Here is a 21,978-nt window from a genome sequence, read left to right as displayed (position 1 = left end):
TTTCCAAATAAATCTCATTTAAGTTGAATATTTTCAGACCTCATAAACTTATTTCCTGATCTGATGCATAGGGGAACGCTTTAGAGCTGATAGGGCTAGCAAGAGCAGGGTTCCTTATTATTGGTATTATGACTCAGTAAGTGGTTTGTGGAACAGAAAGTAGTTGAGAATAGGGATGATAAAAGTTTGAGACTGAGTCCTGACTTTCTCAAATATATAGAATTTGGTATGATGATGAGAATCTGTAAAAGAGAAGAGGAAAAACAGCCCAGGAGATAAGAAAAAAATGAATGGCAAACTTCTCAGGAAAGAGTTTTAATGACTGAATTAATGGCAATCAGAAGGGTTTAGGGCTCAGAATGCTGCACTGGGACCCATAATCATGACTGTTCTTCAGAGACAGGTTGGTATCATTATCAGGGGAAAAAGTTATTGGAATACATTCTTAATCACTTTTGTTGTCATTTACAGGCTTCTCATTTAAGGTAAATTATTTTTAAAACTGCTAATGATGCAACATAATATTGTACTAGCAAAATAAATATGACAATAGACAGATTATCTCAGTTAATTTGAAGACTTGAAATCACCCTACTGTTTCTGAACATTTGATGCCTGAATCAACTTGTGATCAAAATCATTTTATCTGTCATTTTTTACTGTGAACCATCTTATCAAAATAAATTTGATCATGGATTACGTATTGTTAAAAGCAGTGTTTCGTTGTTGTTGTTTAGTCATTAAGTCATGTCCAACTCTTTTGAGACCCCATGGATTGCAACCTGCCAAGCTCCTCTTCCTGTGGGATTTCCCAAAAGTACTGTTACTGCAATTTAAATGATAATACCACATATGGCAATCAATGCTACTGCAGATTTTTAAAACTACATATGCATAGTTTTGCTACAGCCTTTCCTTGGTGGCACTTTGTTTTTTAACAGTTGAATACATCAGAATTGGGGGATGTTAGAATAGTCAAATAGTTGAAAAAGTATTGATGGTAGTGAGAGTAGTTTTGCTCTCCATGGCTACAAAAACAGAACTTGCTTTCCACCCCTCCCCCCACTGGTATTTAACACCTACCATCCCTTAGCTACTTTGAAAGGATGCCAAGTGTCCAGGATGAGGGGAAATGAAAGTTCAAAGAGACATTTCAACCCTGCTATTTGAAGCTACTAGTGAAATAACCATATCTACATATATGAGCCAAATTTAATACAATAAAAATATAGAAAAAATTAATGTAATCTTAGGATACTTAAATCACTTACTAAAGTAAAGTACTTTCAGTTTCCTGAAAGTGAACACTACATACCATAGATTTTTTTATTAGAAATATGTCAGTTGACACTTTATAATATTTAACAGGTGTGATACAAATAGAGGTAGTTTAAAAGCTAAATATTGTTAAATCATTTGATACTGTTGATGATAAAAAAGTGATACCTCAAATTTTGGTGGTAAAACTTTGCACAATGAAATATATAAACCCTTCTTGCCTGAAATAAACATCAAGCAAAACAGAAACAGAAAATCAGTTCAAGTGATGGTTAGTAAGATATTTGTCAACTTTGAACATATTCACAAATGGAGTAAAATCATTAAATTTACAAGACATAATATTGGCATTATTCCTTGTAACTATATGTAGCTATAAATAAATATATGCCTGTATAACTTTTTGTAATCAGATATTTTTGAAGTCACAAACTGTGTTCTACTTGTATTTTATAAAGAATAAACATCACTGTGAGGAAGACATAATGGTGTATTTCAAATTCTTAACACAAATGACACCTTGGTAAACTTTCTAGAGCACAATATTTTTAAGACATTAAGAACATCTAAAACTATGGCATAACATGCTTTAGTGATGTATAAAACCAGCCAAACACAGTTAAACTATTATGGTGCTTTATAAAAATAGAAATGTGACCTATGTTTTGCTACTTGCTGCGTCCCTCTTTATTTCAGCAGGCTATCCACTGTGGGTTCCTAACCACTTATTAAAAATGGAAAGCCAACAGCTATAAACCCGTAGAAATATGATAGGCAACCCACTTGCAACAGATGTGGATTTTTTTCACTGTTTGCCTGGAGTTGCTAAAAATCATCTATATCTTAAATCTCCCCAATTCTGATGGATAGTTGCTTTTACCATACCTGTCCCTTTCAGTAGGAATTGAAAACAGGATTTTAAAGTAAAAAAATTCATTCTTGCCACCTTGACAAGTACGGTTTTGTGAGAAAATTATTAGTAGTTGAATATCCTCTACTGTCTCTACTTCTTGTGTGAAATAAGGCAAAAAGTTATCTATTAATATATAGCAGGTTCTCAAGCTTATAAATAACTTCAGGAGTGAAAAATCCCTGTAAAAGGCTAATTCCACACACACTCACATACATACAATTTATAGATTAAGTTTTAACCTAAGCTATTTTTCATAATATTTTTATGCCTTAAAACCCTGCAATGTTCAAATGACAGGGAAATTATGGTACATATAAATACACAGGATCAAATGAAAATGAAAGACTATTTAATATTATCCTAATAGATATGTATCATAATTCCAAAATACATTGGAGGGCTTTTTAACTCTTAATGAAAACACTTTTTCAATTTTTTTTTTGTCTTCCCTTTTGTGGCATAAACAACAGAAGACAGGTAACCAAAAGAAATTAATCTGATAAATGACATTAGTACTAATAAGAAGAACACATATCCTTCCTGCTCCTACATGAGTAGAAGAAATGCAATTTTCACTAGGAAATTGTACTAATACAGCAAACAATTTTGTGGTCCTTTGTTCAATTACTATCCAGTGTACTAAATCCCAACTATTTACTATGTTAAATTTATTACTCTTTCTAATAGGAAAACATATTTCTTTATATTGTCTTCATTTTGTACCTCTTCTGGGTTCTATTCCTTCAAACAATTTATTTGTTTTATAAAACAAGATCCTGGAAGGAAGGGGTGTTGATGCTTGAGGCATTGGTAGTGTTCTAAATTTACTACACGAGAACTGAAAAGTAAATGAACTCTTCTACCACCAAAGTCAGGAAAGGACATTTCTACCAGGTACAAAGTTGTCAGAAAAATCACAAAGCCCTTTGTGATTTAGAGGGAGACTATCAGGGCAGGCTCCAGATAGGCCTGCACAGGTCCAGATTATTTTATAAAGTAACCCCCTTTGGTATGACCTGAGTTAAGTGAACAGTTGAAAGTTAGACTAGATCCCTCATTTTGCATGTAAAGAGAAGGAAAGGAAACGTATTTGGTGGTTTTTTTGGCGGTTGTTACTTGGTAATTCTATCATATGTAATAGTGACTAATCCAGCAATACCAGAAATGGTTTTCAAACCCATAAATCAAAATAATGTGAATGATCGTTGAGATTTTTTCAGAAGAACCAATTCATAGGAGTTAAATTCAAGTATTTTCTCACCATAACTAGCCATATATTTAACCAATTTCTTTGTGATCTGAACATGATGCAAACCTAATAAAATTTATATAATGTCATGATAATATAATACAGTTAGAGAACTTTAATATCAGCACGGCTCACCCATTCTGGCTTCATGAATATACATTTAGCATCCATCATCCTAATTATTTCATGTCCTACAGATTATCCCACTTTAAAACTACGAATTCTCAGAACTAATGATCATTCATTCATTTTACTCAGGAAAGCTGTAATTTCCATTTAAAGTCATTATTTAAAAAGAAACAAGACGCCCAAGAATGCATATCCCAAATAACAAAAAAATGGCTTTGTTTTCATTTCCAATTCCTCTAGCCTTTTTCTGAATTCACTATCATTATTTCTTTATATTCATAGTAATAGTTCTCCTTAATTATATTTCAAAATCAGTCCTTTAGAAATGGGGTTAGAATCATACACTTACAGTCTGTGATTTTTAGTGTCCTCTTGACTTCTCCACTTCCTGAGCCCCCACAGCCATCTTCATCATCACAGTCCCCGCTGACCTGTTCAACCATGCCGCCACCACTGCCCATGTGAAGTTCCCACTTGGTGGGTTTGGGTGACCTACCCTGTAACAACTAGATATGGATACCAAAAACATTTATTAATAGAAAGTTCAAATCATCTAAGGATGCTATTCAACAACATACAAAACATATAATTGTTTTCTTATGTGGATACACTATTTGATGTGGACACCTTAACAAATCAAGCATGAAAGAAAAAGAAACTACTGACATAATAATAAATAATGGGCAAGGTCTTCCAGCTATTAAGAGCTGCAATCTGCCTATTAGCACTGTGATACAGTTTTGGAAATCAAATAAAACCAGGTCTTCTTTCTCATGAATATTTCAGTTAGAGAATCCTGTTTCTGAATACACAATATTAAAAGCAGGTAAATTAATCTCCAGTACAACAAAACTCCCTCTGAAGAGTATTGGCTGGTAATATACTGTTTTACAAACCAACAGTCCTAAATTTCTCAAAAAGAAGACTGCCATTCTTCTAAAAAGACTCAGTGAAAGAAATATATAATCTTGGACATGTACATTTATAGTTTTATTTAAACTTTATGGATTAAATATGCATACCAATGTATATGGAACAGAAGAAAACCATGGAACAAAAGACTCAGGTTCTAATTCCATTTATACAAATAACTCAAGAAATTTAACCAATTTATTTGTTTCTCAAGAATTTCACTTACTTTGATGAGCAAAATATATAGAATAGCCACTTCCCCCTATAACATGGGGAAAATAATATTTTGAATAATACAGGACATGCCTGAACTCCTTTTCCAAAAGGTGATGTTGTGAATAATGGAATATTTCACTTAAAGCTAAGACTGAGTAACATGATTTGGAATGTGACATTTACACCTCTAAGGCATTTTTGGAGGACCCATCACCAAGCATGAGCACTGGAAGGTACTGCCATGTTATGAATGAAACATATTACAGCTGAATGGTTAATGGGAATTCAAGTTTTCAGGGTGTTTTATGAAAGTATTAGGGTTGTTGTTTCTAAGAGCTTTTCAGAGATTTCAAATTTTCAATACAGAGATCGATTGTATTAATTAGCAGAAAATAAATACACAACTCAAGGAGAGCATTTTATACTGAAAAATATAGAGCAAAACATCCTAAGTACATATAAGACAAACATGTTTAGCATTTAAAGAACACTAACATTAAGCAGTGGAAACAGTGTCAGACTTTATTTTTTTGGGCTCCAAAATCACTGCAGATGGTGACTACAGCCATGAAATTAAAAGACGCTTCCTCCTTGGAAGGAAAGTTATGACCAACCTAGATAGCATATTCAAAAGCAGAGACATTACTTTGCCAACAAAGGTCCGTCTAGTCAAGGCTATGGTTTTTCCTGTGGTCAGGTATGGATGTGAGAGTTGGACTGTGAAGAAGGCTGAGCGCTGAAGAATTGATGCTTTTGAACTGTGGTGTTGGAGAAGACTCTTGGGAGTCCCTTGGACTTCAAGGAGATCCAACCAGTCCATTCTAAAGGAGATCAGCCCTGGGATTTCCTTGGAAGGAAGGATGCTAAAGCTGAAACTCCAGTACTTTGGCCACCTCGTGCGAAGAGCTGACTCATTGGAAAAGACTCTGATGCTAGGAGGGATTGGGGGCAGGAGGAGAAGGGGACGACAGAGGATGAGATGGCTGGATGGCATCAGGGAGGCCTGGCGTGCTGCGATTCATGGGGTCACAAAGAGTGGGACACGACTGAGCGACTGAACTGAACTGAACTGAACATTAAGCAACAACTTTGACAACTGATTAACTTTCAAAATTAAAAAATAAAATTGGGTCACAAATTCTGAAATATTGCAGCTCCTTGAGATTTATTTTCCCTGAGAAAAATGAAACATTAAAACAATTTGAAAATAATTTTAAAATTTTAATCAGAATTTATCCTATTAATCAGCATTTCCCAAATGTTAATAGGTGTTACATTTTATTTATTTATTTATTTATTTATTTTTTGGGTGGTGTTACATTTTAAAAGAAAGCTTCTTTCATGGTCAGTGAATTTAGAATTAAGTTAAAGAAAGTTTCTTATTGTATTTAATGTACTGATATGTATGCTACTTCCTGTAGGGAGATATGGCAATGGGAAAATATAGATTTGTAACAAAGTATATAAAATTCAAAAATCTGAAACAGTAAAGGAAAGATAAAAGGCATTATTCTATAAAGATAAAATTTTTAATTAAATAAAACTAATTATTAAATTATTAAATAAAATATTTAAAAAACTTAATGAATTTCATAAAATATTGCCATATATCATTTGTTATTTAGCATAATCACAAAGGGCTGAGATTCAGAGGTTCAACACACTCAGATTTAAATCCTGATTCTGACATATATTAACCATGTGACATTGGGCAAATTCCTGAACAATTCAGTTCATTCAAAACTAAAATAGAGACAGTAATATACCAGGGTCATTGTTCTTATTAAGAGAAAAATATATATAAAGTATACTGAATAGTGTTTGCACATTAAAAGGTAATGCATTTTGATAATCATTATCTTTGTTATTATACATTCTATTGCAATATTGCTTAAACACTTAGAATTCATTAACTGAAAAAATATTTGATAAAGAATTCAATTATATGACTTACATTAAAATTATTCAAAGTTGTATATGAAAAGCACAATAAAAGCTAAACTCCCTGATAAGTGTTATTTCTTTTGCCTCTGACACTTTTTCCCAACATTCCCCATTTCAACTTTATTTCCCTGTTACCTAAGTATTCTTTCACTATTTTACTGGGACCTTGGTCAGAAGAAGAAGAAACCTTGTGAACAGCCCTAAGAATGGATAAATCACCAAAGATCCAACCCAATGAATTTGAACTCAAAAATGCAAACAGAAAGATAGCACATGTAAAATAAAACTTACTGCTTTAGGTAATTAGCATGGGTTAAAAGAAATTAAATGCATTATCTATCAGAGAATGATTAATTTATTTATAGTGCTGGTAAAAATAATAGATGACAATAGAGAAAAATTATTATTTTTAAAACCATTAATATGTTCATTATACTACATTTCTCCATCACTTCAGTGACACTCCAAGAAACATTTAAGACACACAAACTCATATTTTTAAGAAAGAAAACTATATAAAACTTATTTAAATTTAAACTATCTGTGGTGCAACAGAATTATAAAATGGGCCCTAAGATTTCTCACTTGAATCCCTGGGGCTGTGAATATGTCACTGTCACATCCACTATATTACATGGCAATAGGAATTTCCACAAATGATCAATTCATTCAAATACATCCATGATCCCATTTGATTATGCTCCAGGTCCCTATGATCCCATCTCTTTCTGGAAGAGCCAGCACCTCCATCTCCATCTTTTCTGCATAAAAATTCTACTTTATATGTTCATTTCCTTCTTCTAAATCATAAACATCCACAAACATTCATTTTCATTCTCACAATTGTAGTAAAACTTAATTTGTGAAAATCCCCAATCAATAACTAATCAACAAAAACAATCAGCTTTTCACACCAAGACCTTATTCAAAACCCCAATTCTTTATGACTATTCTGATTTCTTAGTTTGATCATCTGTCTCCTCACATTTCCAAAATAATAAAAATAAATGTCCAGTTAATAATGTAAATCCCCTTTTAGTCTTTTCAGACTCTTTCAGGGAACCCATCCTAACAGATTGCATTCTCATCTGTGTATAGACCATACTTAATTCTTTATCTGCAACCCCTGATACTCTTCAGTTCACCACTAAGCAACAGTTAGATATAAAAGGTACTGTACTATTTTATATCTTAAAATAGAACTATTCATTTCCACTATTCATGTGTCATTACAACTTACTCTCCAGCTCCCTCACTGTGAGGGACATTGGTCTCTCCTGCCTACTACCACCATTTTATTTCCTTAAATCAGTACTTTCACCATGCCATTTCTCTGCCTTAGAACTTTTTGTGACTGGGTAGTGTCAAAACCCACTGGTGTCAGCATGTATCCAGAGGAGAAATGTCAGTCTAGCTAGATGAGCCACAGAAAGAAGTCTTATGATGAAATGTTTGGGAAATACATACCAAGTCCCCTTCTTGAGATCTATGAACTAAAGGCTCATAAGAAATCTACAGTAAGCAATCTTGTTTAGTTGAGATTCACTTTACATTTCCCAAATTAACATATGCAAACTAACCCCTCCTCTCACACTACAAACACTGACATTATTTGGAAATGAGTCTATAATAAAAAAGTTCAAATTTTGCCTCCAATCAAGGTCCCATAAAATATACTGTTTCTTAAATTATTATATCTAAAACTGCAACCCCTGGCACCCAGATTCCACTACATAGCATTTTGTTTTTCTCACAGTCATTGTGTGAATTTATTTGCCTGGAAAATCCCATGGACAGAGGAGCCTTGGCAGGCTACAGTCCATGGGGTCACAAAGAGTTGGACATGACTGAGTGACTAACATGTATGTTTCTAACTTTGTTTATGCTCATTTTATGTTCTCTTCCTTCTCATCACTATCATAAACAGTATGGCCTGACATCACTAAACTAAGCCAGTCTTTCAAGGAAGAAACCCACATGGAAGTAAAATTGTCTCCCTTCATTCTCATCCTGCCTTGGCTCTGAACTTGCCCAAATGTAAAGCTGGTGGCATTTTGAATACTTAGACCTTTCCCCTGTCTTGGGGGGTAGAAAGTCAATCAATACATACATATTTATAGAACTATTACAACAGAGGAAAGGACATGATTTGGGGTCCCAGCCACACATTAATGGTGTGCCTTTAAGCAAGTTACTTAAGTCCATTAAAACTCATTTTATTCTATTGAATAATAATGCAAAGGAAAGGAAAGCGCTTTATATACTATAAAGTACTCTGCTCATTTACAGTGTTCTGTGCAAGACACAGCATTAAAACGGAGAAACGCACAAAGTAAGGACAGAGTAGGAAAAGAATTCAACAACTTTTAGGGTGTTCCTTTTTCCCTCAATGGCAAGCAATTTGTGCAGTCAGCTGATTAGACGAAAATAGTCAGTTTGGATGACTGATGCTTCCTGCCTATGTTTAATTGGTTTAGGAAGCTCATTAGGGATGCTATCTTGGAGGATGAATTTGGTGAGTAGAATATCTGATGACTGTGAGGCAAATGTATTTCTTTCAGCTGGTGAATTAATCTCTCAATAGACTCAATTTGCTTTTTACTAACTGTCTGGCAATATCCCATCGCTGCAATAGCCTTTCAAACACTTACAATAAAATCTGGCTATTGATGGCTTGCATACACATGTTTGCTGTAAAAGACAAACATATTCATCACATGTGAGAGCAATAGAATGTGCTTCAAAATGCAATATATAATGATACATCTCTAAAATATCCCTCCATCCTTTTACAATCATTTACACAGATATATAAGAAGTAAATATATGTTTAGAAAACTTTGGTCATCATAAACAGTATGTTTTAGTCATCTGTTCAAACCTAGACATGGTAGAAGGTTTTGTTTTACAATTTTGTATTATTGATGGGCATGTATGTTGGTTGGTTAAAAAAAAAAACACTGACAGAAAAATTTCAAAGCAGAAAACAGAAGACATAGAAAAATTGTGCTTTCATGTCATCATTAATAAAGTATCTCTAAAGAATATATATAAAGTATAGAACAAAAACCCTCTATGTATAAATACATGCAAATATGTATGTATATATGAATTTAATTTTGTTATAAGGCAATTGGTATCTATACTTTCATAAAATTGAAGTAAAACCTATAAAGAAATGTATGGGAAATAGAAAAACTACTGAAGTGTATAATATTTAAAAAACTGGAACTCTGATTGAACATTTCTTATGATGTATTTTCAAAATTTATCTTTGCAACATATTTAAATTAGACATATTTTAAATAAAAACTCTTTATATAAAATGTTCTCATTTTTTTGCAGTTGAACTTCCCTTTCCTCAAATCTCCAGTTTTGTTCCCATCCATCCCCTCAACCCACTCCACCCTATTTCACCTTTGTCATTTATACTTATTCATCTTTTAGATGTTTTTCTTCTTTTAGATGTTTCTCTTATATAAAACTTTTCTGCTCTTTCTCTTTCAAAATTAGAAAATATTTTATCCCCCAAACCTAAATACTACAAATCTTCAGATCATATTAAAGATTATGTTTTCAAAAGCAGTTAAACCTTTATAGACTATCCTACCTAAAAAGCCAAACACATTCTACAATATGTCATGTTATATTAAGTTGACCAGACACAGAAGTCATTTCTGCAGGGTTTCTTGTCGGTGTTTGCTCTAAGTTTGAGCTTTCTGATCTCAGCTTCTGTTGTGCTGGTAATTTGAAAGGTCACTGTTCTGTGACATTTGGTTTGTGCAATGCAGTCTGACAATTTACAAAAGTCTTGTGATTTTGTAAATAGAATACTGAACTTAGAAAAGGCTTACTACATTCACTCTTGGTCTCTTAAACTGTAAAGAAGTCATTTGTTCTTTTTCCCTTAAGAAAATTCTACGTATTTCCCTTCCACCATGCCTGACCCTTACCTCCAGCTCAAAACGAGGCCAGTTTCATTTTCTGAGCCGCCATAACAAAAGTGACCAGATAAACTTATAACTAATGTGTGTCCTTGTCTAAACTCTAAACTAGATCTCACAGGAGAGTTAAAGCTAAAAGCTGGTGAGTTAAGTTCAGGAATAGAATGGAACAGTGGCAAAACCTCAAATAAGATACAGGAAAATTGTTGGCCCCGAAGAGGAAGTGTGCATGCCAAACATTGTCAGTCATCAAAAGGCTTTTGTGAAATGTCTACAGCAAAACACTAGAAGGACCTGAAAAGAAATGTGGAAAAAGAAAAAAAAACAAAAACAAAAAACATTTCTTAGGAGACAATCCCAGAGTTACTGTTGGAGACATCTATCAAAACATCCATGCTTAGTAAGCCATAAACAGATGGGTCCAGAAGAACAATAACAGGAGTAGGAGAAGAAACAAGCGTACTTGAAGGGTGAGTAACATAAAAGGACCCTGAAGCAGGAGAAGAAAGGGAGAAGAGAATTGGAGGTTATAAGTAGATTAAAAGCCCATAACACGTTCAATGGAATAACTAGATGTGCAAATGCAAAATTCTCAAGTCAAACATTTCATTGTGGAGACATGATGTATGGCAACTACTAAAAAATTTTAAACATATGGAAATTACTTTCTTGATGCCACCTCTTACTTCAAAGCTAATTTATTAATTTCCTTAATCACTGCATGTTCACCAACACACATATGCACACACAAGTCACATGGACATATTGTCACCCACCAATATTATAGGACAGAAAATATCATCTCAGTTTCTGGCTGATGCAGGTTCATCTATGAATGCATTAAATGCATTCTAAATAAGAATTATCAGATAAATAATTGTATTATTTTATATTCATGAGGTTCAGAATACATTTATATTGTTAGTGGTATGGTTTATCATTGTGAAGTCATTTTCTTTGTAGGTTGGAAGCCTGCATCCCTTTAACTAGGTCTTTATATGCATGGGGAGTATTTATATATTCACCAAAGTAATACAGTGGTGGTGGTGGTTTAGTAGCTAAGTTGTGTCCGACTTTTGCAATCCCACGGACTGTAGCCCTCCAGGCTCCTCTGTCCATGGGATTTTCCAGGCAAGAATACTGAAGTGGGTTGCCATTTCCTTTTCCAGGGGATCTTCCAGACCCAGGGATGGAACATAGGTCTCCTATGTTCTGTACTGAGGCAGATTATTTACCTACTGAGCTACCAAAGAAGCCCAGACATATAAGCAAATTTGCCCCAAATGTGCAGTTACTTGTGTCCTGAATTACTTCAGAAAACTGCCTCTTCCATGTAGAGGTTCACGGCAAGTAAAGGTGCAAGTGATTTACTGTTGAGAACATGCTTAGCTAGTTGCCTAGTTATCCCATATCATCTTCTTGACATTCCAGAGCCCAGCAACTGAACTTCCAAAATCAAGGACAGACCAAAACTGAATATGTACTGCTTCTGGGGAAAATAAGTGAAAGCATTCCCAAGCATAGATGGACTGATTTAGATAAATTCAAGACAAATCAATATCATCTGGTAAATCTGGCTTCTGCTCACCACACTCTACCATATCATAAGGTAGTTTTACAGGCACTTTCTAGTTAATGATATAGATAGGGATTCATTTTACAGGGTCAGCAAGTGAGTGTTTTTTCCCCCCTTATTCTACCAAAATGTTCCCTCACCTGGTTCAATCATAAGGAAAAGAACTGTAAGTACCAGTGCCTTAGTTATCTGCTCTGACAGGAAGACCGGGTCATTTTTATATGATATACAAAAACTAGCAATTTGCATCATTAGCTTAGATTTTTCCCTACCATTTTTTTATATATAGCTTCTGTGCGTTTCTGGCAGGCCTACAAGGCTTGTAGCATTCAAATGTTTTGTGTTTTAATCATTGTCCTTTAATCATTTATCTGCATAAGACTGATGTCATAGAAAGACAACACAAAATAAAAAAGAAAGGAAAGGAAGGAAGGAAAAAGGACAATGTCAATCATAATGCATTGCTAATGAAAGGGCTTTCTGATTAGAAAAGATTTTTGTTTGTTAATTCATCACCATTTTCATTGCCTTTTTCAAAGAACTGTGGAGGATTGCAAATCCATTTAAAACCTGGCTTTGGTAACCAATCTAGAGTCTCTTCATTGGCCAGCTGTGCACAACTCATTCTCAAGTACTCCATTAAAACATTCTAGGATAGATTCCCCTAAAGTTTCCACAGTTATTAAAGGTTTACTTCCAAAAGGAGCTCATTCTGATCCCATTTAGTATGACACCCTTGTGTATGCCAGATGGTTATGAGAGTTATATCTTCATAAATGTCATTCTGGTTTTCACCTTTGCAATGAAATTCCCTCAATCTAGCTTTATTTACATAAACCATAAAAATATGGACAGAGACAAGCCAAAAGAGGATTAAAGGAATGCGATTTTACTAAATATTCTAGACATAATTTGAGAAAAATGGTTAAAATTTGAGACTGTGATTGTTTTGGGGAGGAGGTAGGTAGGTATTTGACTGGGGTTCTAGGCCAAATTCCCGTTAACTATTTATATGCATGACCTTAAATAAATCATTTAATGTTGTTGAGCCTAAATGTTTCAGCTGAAAAAATAAGAAATAAGGAGGGGAAAAAAAATCCTGAATGTGTTTTAGAGATCCAAATTTTCAAGTCTAATATACTTCAAGCCTTTCTAACATTTGGCTTAGAAATAGGTATTACATAATTAAAGATTATTGTGAGTCTCCTTGATATTCATTTTAATTCTATTCTTGTACTCCTGTTTCTGCTGGATTTATTTTTTTAATTAAAAATATAGTATCCATTTATAATTAATTAAATTATGTTTCTGCAAAAACATGTCAAAGCCCTTATCAAATCCATTTATTATTTACTAAATTTTGTTTCTATAAAAATATCTCTTGAAGCCCTAAAACCCCAGGACCTCAAAATGTGACCTTATTAGGAGAAAGGGTCTTCACAGAGGTAATAAAGTTAGTTCAGTTAGGTTCAGTTGCTCAGCCATGTTCAACTCTCTGTAATCCCATGGACTGCAGCACATCAGGCTTCCGTGTCCATCACCCGGAGTTTACGCAAACTTATGACCATTTTGTTGGTGATGCCATCCAACCATCTCATCCTCTGTCATCCCCTTCTCCTCCTGCCTTCAATCTTTCCCAGCATCAGGATCTTTTCCTATGAGTCAGTTCTTCACATCAGGTAGCCAAAGTATTGAAGTTTCAGCTCCAACATCAGTCCGTCCAATGAATATTCAGAACTGATTAAATTTAGGATGGACTGGTTGGATCTCTCCATCCAAGGGACTCTCAAGAGTCTTCTCCAAAACCATAGTTGAGAAGCATCAGTTATTCGGCACTCAGATTTTTTTATAGTCCAACTCTCACATCCATACATGACTATTGGAAAAACCATAGCCTAGACTAGACAGACCACTGTTGGCAAAGTGATGTCTCTGCATTTTAATATGCTGTCTAGATTGTTCATAGCTTTTCTTCCAAGGAGCAAGTGTCTTTTAATTTCATGGCTGCAATCACCATCTGCAGTTATTTTGGAGCCCAAAAAGATCAAGTCTGTCACTGTTTCCACTGTTTCCCCATCTATTTGCCATAAAGTGATGGGACTGGATGCCATGATGTTAGTTTTCTGAATGTTGAGTTTTAGGCCAACTTTTGCACTCTCCTCTTTCATTTTCATCAAGAGGCTTATTAGTCTCTTTCTGTCATAAGGGCGGTGTCATCTGCATATCTGAAGTTATTGATATTTCTCCAAGCAGTCTTGATTCCAGCTTGTGCTTCATCCAGCCCCGCATTTTGCATGATGTACTTTGCATATAATTTAAATAAGCAGGGTGACAGCCTTGATGTACCCCTTTCCTGATTTGGAACCAGTCTGTTGTTCCATGTCCAGTTCTAACTGTTGCTTCTTGACCTGCATACAGATTTCTCAGAGGCAGGTCTCCTGAGGTAGGGAGTATCAGATGGTCTGCTATTCCCAATTCTTTAAGAATTTTCCACGTTTTTTTGTGATCCACACAGTCAAAGGCTTTGGAGTAGTCAATAAGGCAAAAGTAGATGTTTTTCTGGAACTTTCTTGTTTTTTTGATGATCCAGTGGATGTTGGCAATTTGATCTCTGGTTCCTCTGACTTTTCTAAAACTAGCTTGAACATCTGGAAGTTCATGGTTCACGTACTGTTGAAACATGTCTTGGAGAATTTGGAGCATTACTTTGCTAGTATGTGAGATGAGAGCAATTGTGTGGTAGTTTGAACATTCTTTGGCATTGCCTTTCTTTGGGATTGGAATGATAACTGACCTTTTCCAGTCCTGTGACCACTGATGAGTTTTCCAGATTTGCTGGCATATTGAGTGCAGCACTTTCACAGCACCATCTTTTAGGATTTGAAATAGCTCAACTGGAATTCCATCACCTCCACCAGCTTTGTTCATAGTAATATTTCCTAAGGTTCACTTGACTTCACATTCCAGGATGTCAGGCTCTAGGTGAGTGATCACACCATCGTGGTTATCTGGGTCATGAAGATCCTTTTTATACACTTCTTCTGTGTCTTCTTGCCACCTCTTCTTAATGTCTTCTGCTTCTGTTAGGTCTATACCATTTCTGTCCTTTATTGTGTTCATATTTGCATGAAATATTCCCTTGGTATCTCTAATTTTCTTGAAGAGATCTCTAGTCTTTCCCATTCTACTGTTTTTCTCTATTTCTTTGCACTGATCACTGAGGAAGGCTTTCTTACCTCTCCTTGCTATTCTTTGGAATTCTGCATTCAAATGGGTATATCTTTCCTTTTCTCCTTTGCCTTTTGCTTCTCTTCTTTTCTCAGCTATTTGTAAGTCCTCGTCAGACAACCAATTTGCCTTTTTGCATTTCTTTTTCGTAGGGATGTTCTCAATCACTGCCTCCTGTACAATGTCACAAACCTCTGTCCATAGTTCTTCAGGCACTCTGTCTATCAGATCTAATCCCTTGAAATTATTTGTCACTTCCACTGTATAATCATAAGGGATTTGATTTAGGTCACACCTAAATGGTTTAAGTGGTTTTCCCTACTTTCTTCAATTTAAGTCTGAATTTTTAAATAAGGAGTTCATGAGCTGAGCCACAATCAGCTCCCGGTGTTCTTTTTGCTGACTGTATAGAGCTTCTCCACCTTTGACTGCAAAGAATATAATCAATCTCATTTCGGTATTGACCATCTGGTGATGTCCTCTAAAATGAGGTCATCTTGGTGGGCCCTAATCCCAATACGATTAGTGTCCTTATAAAAAGGGCAAATTTAAACACAGAGACACACAGAGTGAAGGCTATATGAAGAGAGAAGGAGATTCCATGAAGTTGAAAGAACTGCACTGATACACTTACAAGACAAGGAATGTAAATGATTGCCAGAAAACCACTGAGAGCTAGAAGAGAGCCATAGAACAGATCCACCACCACAAACTTCAGAAGGAAACAGCCTTGCTGACATCTGGAATTTGGACTTCTCACCTCTAGAATGTGACATGATAGTTTTGTTTTACCCCAGCCAGTCTGTGGTACCTTGTGACAGAAGCCCCTACAAGTGAATACAAAGTTACATACTGAAAAACGCATAAATCAAAAATGTGTAACTCAAAGAATGTTTCAACCTGACCTCAGCCACATGACCACCATACTCATGACACAATGCTACCATCAGGCCAGAGGCCTCTCTTACGACTCAGTCATTTTTTTCTCCCAAAGAGAACATAAGCTTGACTTCCTCTACCATGGGTTCCATTTTTCCTAAGGAACTTTATATGAACATGAGCATGTTGTGACATTATACTTGTAGCAGCATTCTGTCCATTCAATAGCTATATTTTATTCTATTACATTGGAGAAGGCAATGGCACCCCACTCCAGTACTCTTGCCTGGAGAATCCCATGGACAGAGGAGCCTGGTGGGCTGTAGTCCATGGGGTCTCAAAGAGTCGGACACAACTGAGCGATTTCACTTTCACTTTTCACTTTCATGCATTGGAGAAGGAAATGGAAACCCACTCCAGTGTTCTTGCCTGGAGAATCCCAGGGACAGGGGAGCCTGGTGGCTGCCATCTATGGGGTCGCACAGAGTCGGACACGACTGAAGCGACTTAGCAGCAGCAGCAGCTTTCTGTTTCATCAGTAAAGCATAACTTGTCATTCTTCTGTTGGTGGACAATCCTTAACTTTTGTGTGTGTGTGGATATAAAAATAGTGTTGCTGTGAAAATCTATTAAATGTCTTTTGGTATAAAAAGTCAGTCATATTTGTTGGATGCAAAGAGCTGACTCATTGGAAAAGACCCTGATGTTGGAAAAGATTGAGGGCAGGAGGAAAAGGTGGTGATAGAGGATGAGATAGTTGGATGGCATCATCGACTCAGTGGACATGAGCTTGAGCAAACTCTGGGAAATGGTGAAGGACAGGGAAGCCTGGCATGCTCCAGTCCATGGGGCTGCAAAGAGTCAGACATGACTGAACAATTGAACAAGAATACCTAAATGTGGAATCATTAGGCCCTAGAGGTAGTTATGTGTTAAACCAAACTAGCTACATTTATTATTTATTTTCTTCCTTCTTAATATTGATGCATAATTTGCTCATAGTAGAGTATATTGCTCTTAAATAGACAGGTCAGCAAGTTCTCCCATACTGCTGCTACTGCTAAGCCGCTTCAGTCATGTCCGACTCTGTGCGACCCCATAGACGGCAGCCCACTAAGCTCCTCCATCCCTGGGATTCTCCAGGCAAGAACACTGGAGTGGGTTGCCATTTCTTTCTCCAATGCATGAAAGTGAAAAGTGAAAGTGAAGTCGCTCAGTCGTGTCCGACTCTTAGCAACCCCATGGACTGCAGCCCACCAGGCTCCTCCATCCATGGGATTTTCCAGGCAAGAGTACTGGAGTGGGGTGCCGAGTTCTCCCATAGGTCCACACCAAAAAAAACAACTGAAATTAAAAATATGTCACAAGCATCCCAGAAATCTCATTGTTATCGCAGTCAATAACTGCAATAAAAAGATAACTCCTGTTCTGACCTCAATTCACCCAAATTCATTTTGCCCGTTAATGATCTTCATAGAAGTAGTATCATGCAGTATATAACCTCTTGCATAAGGCTATTTTTATGCAACATTATGTTTTTAACATTCATCATATTCTTGTATGTATCAATAACTCATTCTTTATTATTGTATAGAGGAGGAAAAATATTCCCTTCTAAGTTCTCAGCTGGATCCCCTGTAACAAAAGATTAACAACAGAAAAGCATACAAAATTTTTTTTTAATATAAGCTTTACATGACACAGGAGGCTTCATTAGAAATAACTGGTTAAAGCCGAGGATTTTTATACTGGGTTTCATAAAGAGTGAAAACTACTGAAAAATGTGATAGGACAAAAAAGGAAATGGATAAGTGTGATAAACTGGGGAAAATGCAAGACTTCGTTATTCAGATTCCCCTTGGCATCTCTTGCTCCTCTTTGGAGATAAGGATGCTCCTTTCCTGTGGAATAAGAAGGGTACCTCTCACATGAAGGCTTTATGATCTATTTCAAGGGAAGATCAGAAAATCCTTCCTGTACCTGCCATTTTTCAAATTTCTTTATGCCAGGATGCCACAGTTTGGGTAGTATATTATGAATCCTGCCAGTGCAGTATAGATGCTAAATTTTACGAATCAGTAGCAATTTATTGATTTATGTCAGTGTTATTGGCCAATTCATCTGTTTCCAATTTGGGGCTATGATAAATAATGAGAATCATATTTCCTTGTGGATGTGAGAGTTGGACTATGTGATGCTTTTGAACTGTTGTGTTGGAGAAGACTCTCCAACAAAGTCCCTTGGACTGCCAGGAGATCCAACCAGTCCATCCTAAAGGAAATCAGTTCTGAATATTCATTTGAAAGACTGATGCTGAAACTCCAATACTTTGGCCACCTGATGAGAAGAAATGACTCATTGGAAAAGACCCTGATGCTGGGAAAGATTGAAGGTAGGAGGAGAAGTGATTGACAGAGGATGAGATGGTTGAATGGCATCACTGACACCATGGTCATGAGTTCGAATAGGCTCCGGGAGTTGGTGATGGACAGGGAAGCTTGGCGTACTGCAGTCCATGAGGTTGCAGAGAGTCAGACACGACTGAGTAACTGAACTGAACTGAACTGAACTGATTTATTGATATGGAGTATCCAGGAGTAAAGTAGTTGGGACAAAGAGTATATAAATTCTAAGCTTTAGTAGATAGGGGGGCTTCCCTGATGGCTGAGATGGTAAAGAATCCGCCTGCAATGTGGGAAACCTGGGTTCAATCTCTGAATTGGGAAGATCCCTGGAAGAGGGCATGGCAATCCACTCCATTATTCTTGTCTGGAGAATCCCCATGGACAGAGGAGCCTGGCAGGCTACAGTCCATGGGGTTACAAAGAGTCAGACATGACTGAATGACTAAGCACAGCACACAGATATTGCCAAACAGCTTTTCAATATAGTTATTCAGATTTACATTTCTACCAATAATGTATTAGTTATTCCACAGCTTTTGCAAAACTAGGTATTATGGGTCACTTTAATTTTTAGGTATTTTATAGGAGTACAGTGGTATTTTGCTGTCATTTTAACTTTAATTTTACCAATGACTAATGATATTCATATAATTTGGGGTTTCTTTTATGTTATCTTCTAATATAAGGTGACTTTTCAAGTCATTTGGCCATAGGAAAACATAGATTATCTGTACTTTTCTATATGATTTCTAAGAATTCTTAACAGATTTTGGATATGACTTTTGTTTTTATATTGCACTATTGTATTATTTTTATTATCCCTTTCCATTTTTAGATAAAGCATTTATTTTAACTTTCAGATTTATTTTTATTTATGTATTAAATTATTTATTAATTCATTAGAATATTCATTATACCTTTCTGAATACCTGAGGGGCTATAATTATATTTATTTATTTATAATATAATATTATAGACTGGCATGTGTGCATGCTCAGTCACTTCAGTCATGTCCGACTCTTTGTGACCCATGGTCTATAGTTTGCCAGGCTCTTCTGTCTACGGAATTCTCCAGGTAAGAATACTGGAGTGGGCTGTCATTCCCTTCTCCAGGTACCATAGACTTATTACACCTTAAACAGTATTTTTACCACTTACCCAACAACAAATAAAACTTAAAATAGTTAAACATTATTTAGTCACTCACATTCTTTATCATACATTTTATTTCAGCATATATTATAAATGCCAAAAGACAGTTATATTTACCCCTACTTTTCATGTCTCTTTTGTGATAAATATTCCCTATCAGTTCCTTTTGCTTTAATATTTTTGTCAGATTTTGGTGTCAACATTTGGTACCTTCTGGCCACAGATTGGGAAGTGGTCTGATTTTTACATATATTCTCTGAAAGTGCTTGTGTAAAATTAGTCTTATTTACTCCTTAAGTTTTTCGAAGAATTTGCCAGATAATCCATCTGTCCTGGGATTCTTTTTTGTGTGTGAGAAATGTATTAATTATAGATATAGTTTCTATAATAGATTCAGAGCTCATTCAGATTCTTGCTTTCTTTTTGTGCCAATGTTTTTAGGTTTTTTTTTTTTTTTTTTCAGTGAGCTTCATTGCTTCCTATAGTTTCATGCTCCTGTATGGGATAATTTTTTGTAGTCTGAGGAACTAAAGAATTTGTTAAACTTCAGGTTTGCTAGTTAACCATTCAATATTTATTTGTTTAAAGATATTTTATTATGCCTCAATTTTATGTATATTTTCACAGGTTCCAGAATTTTAGATGGGCATAATTTTACCCTTAGAATGCTAAAGATGCCATTCCATTGTCTTTAGTTTCTGTAGTTTTGTTGAAAATCTTAGTTTTTGTTGTTATACTTGCTTTTAAGACTTTCCATTTGTCTCAGTCCAATAGTTTGACTATGATCTGCCAAGGTATGGCTTTGTTTGTATTATGTTGCTTACATTATATTGATCTTCTTAAACGTGGGTTAATATCCTTTATTGCTTTACAAAAATCTTAACCAATTGCTCTTCAAATATTGCTCCTTTCTACCTTTCCCTCAGCTGTCTTTGTTGGTCTCTAACTATAGGTATATTAGGTATATTATGGGTATATGTTGTTCAGTCAATTAGTCGTGTCTGACTCTCTGGACTGCAACAACCCAAGCTTCCCTGTCCTTCACTATCTCCCAGAGTTTGCTCAAATTCTTGTCCATTGAGTTAGTGATGCTATCCAATCATCTCATCCTCTGTCACCCCCTTTTCCTCCTGCTGTCAATCTTTCCCAGCATCAGGGTCTTTTCCAATGAGTTGTCACTTCATATCAAGTATATACACTGTGACCCATGTTTTTTTATGCTTTGTTCTGCTTTATGCAATCTTTCCCTTTTCATACTCTTCATGGGGTTCTCAAGGCAAGAATACTGAAGTGGTTTGCCATTCCCTTCTTCAGTGGATCAGGTTTTGTCAGAACTCTCCACCATGACCCATCCATCTTGGGTGGCCCTACACGGCATGGCTCATAATTTCATTGAGTTAGACAAGGCTATGGTCCATGTGATCAGTTTGATTAGTTTTTTGTGATTGTGGTTTTCATTCTTTCAGCTCTCTGATGGAGAAGGATAAGAGGCTTATGGAGGCTTCCTGTTGGGAAAGATTGACTGTGGGGGAAACTGGATCTTGTTCTGATGGGCAGGGCCATACTCAGTAAATCTTTAATTCAATTTTCTGTTAATGGATGGGGCTGTGTTCCCTTCCTGTTGTTTGACCTGAGGCCAAACTATGGTGGAGGTAATGAAGGTAATAGTGACCTCCTTCAAAAGGTCCCATCCATGCACTGCTGCACTCAGTGCCCCCAGCCCTGCAGCAGGCCCCTGCGCACCCATGCCTCCCTTTCAGTGGGAGACTTCTTGACACTCATGGGCAAGTCTGGGTCGGTGTCTTGGTATCTTGTGGGGTCACTGCTCCTTTCTCCTGGATACTGGTGTGCACAAGGTTTTGTTTGTGCCCTCCAAGATTCTGTTTATCCAGTCCTGTATAAGTTCTGTAACCAAATCCCACTGGCCTCCAAAGTCAAATTCCTTGGGGTGTTCTCAGTTTATTTGCCAGATCCCAGGTTTGGAAATCTGTTGTGGGTCCTAGAACTTTCTTAACAGTGTGAGAATTTCTTTGGTATAATTGTTCTGCAGTTTGTAGTTTGTCTGCTCAGCGTCCCTATGGTGGGGTTAATGGTGACCTCCTCCAAGAGGGCTTATGCCACAGGCTGTGTGACCAGATCTCTTGCACCCAGAG

At 36.1% G+C, this 21,978-nt stretch overlaps 1 protein-coding gene across 4 annotated transcripts in view; it reads right to left on the bottom strand.

Annotated features, from left to right (window-relative positions):
- The window catches only part of GPC5 (glypican 5), a 1,591,779-nt gene that overhangs the window by 790,058 nt on the left and 779,743 nt on the right, over positions 1-21,978 (bottom strand). For all 4 annotated transcript variants that reach the window (XM_070380655.1, XM_070380656.1, XM_070380657.1 and 1 more), the window contains exon 7: positions 3,919-4,075. In XM_070380655.1, coding sequence (XP_070236756.1) covers positions 3,919-4,075 — 157 coding nt within the window. The remainder of the gene's footprint in view (positions 1-3,918; positions 4,076-21,978) is intronic.

This window comes from Bos mutus, chromosome 12, assembly GCF_027580195.1.
Source record: "Bos mutus isolate GX-2022 chromosome 12, NWIPB_WYAK_1.1, whole genome shotgun sequence".
In the NCBI taxonomy this organism is placed as follows: Eukaryota; Metazoa; Chordata; class Mammalia; order Artiodactyla; family Bovidae; genus Bos; species Bos mutus.
This window is presented reverse-complemented; position numbering and strand designations above follow the sequence as displayed.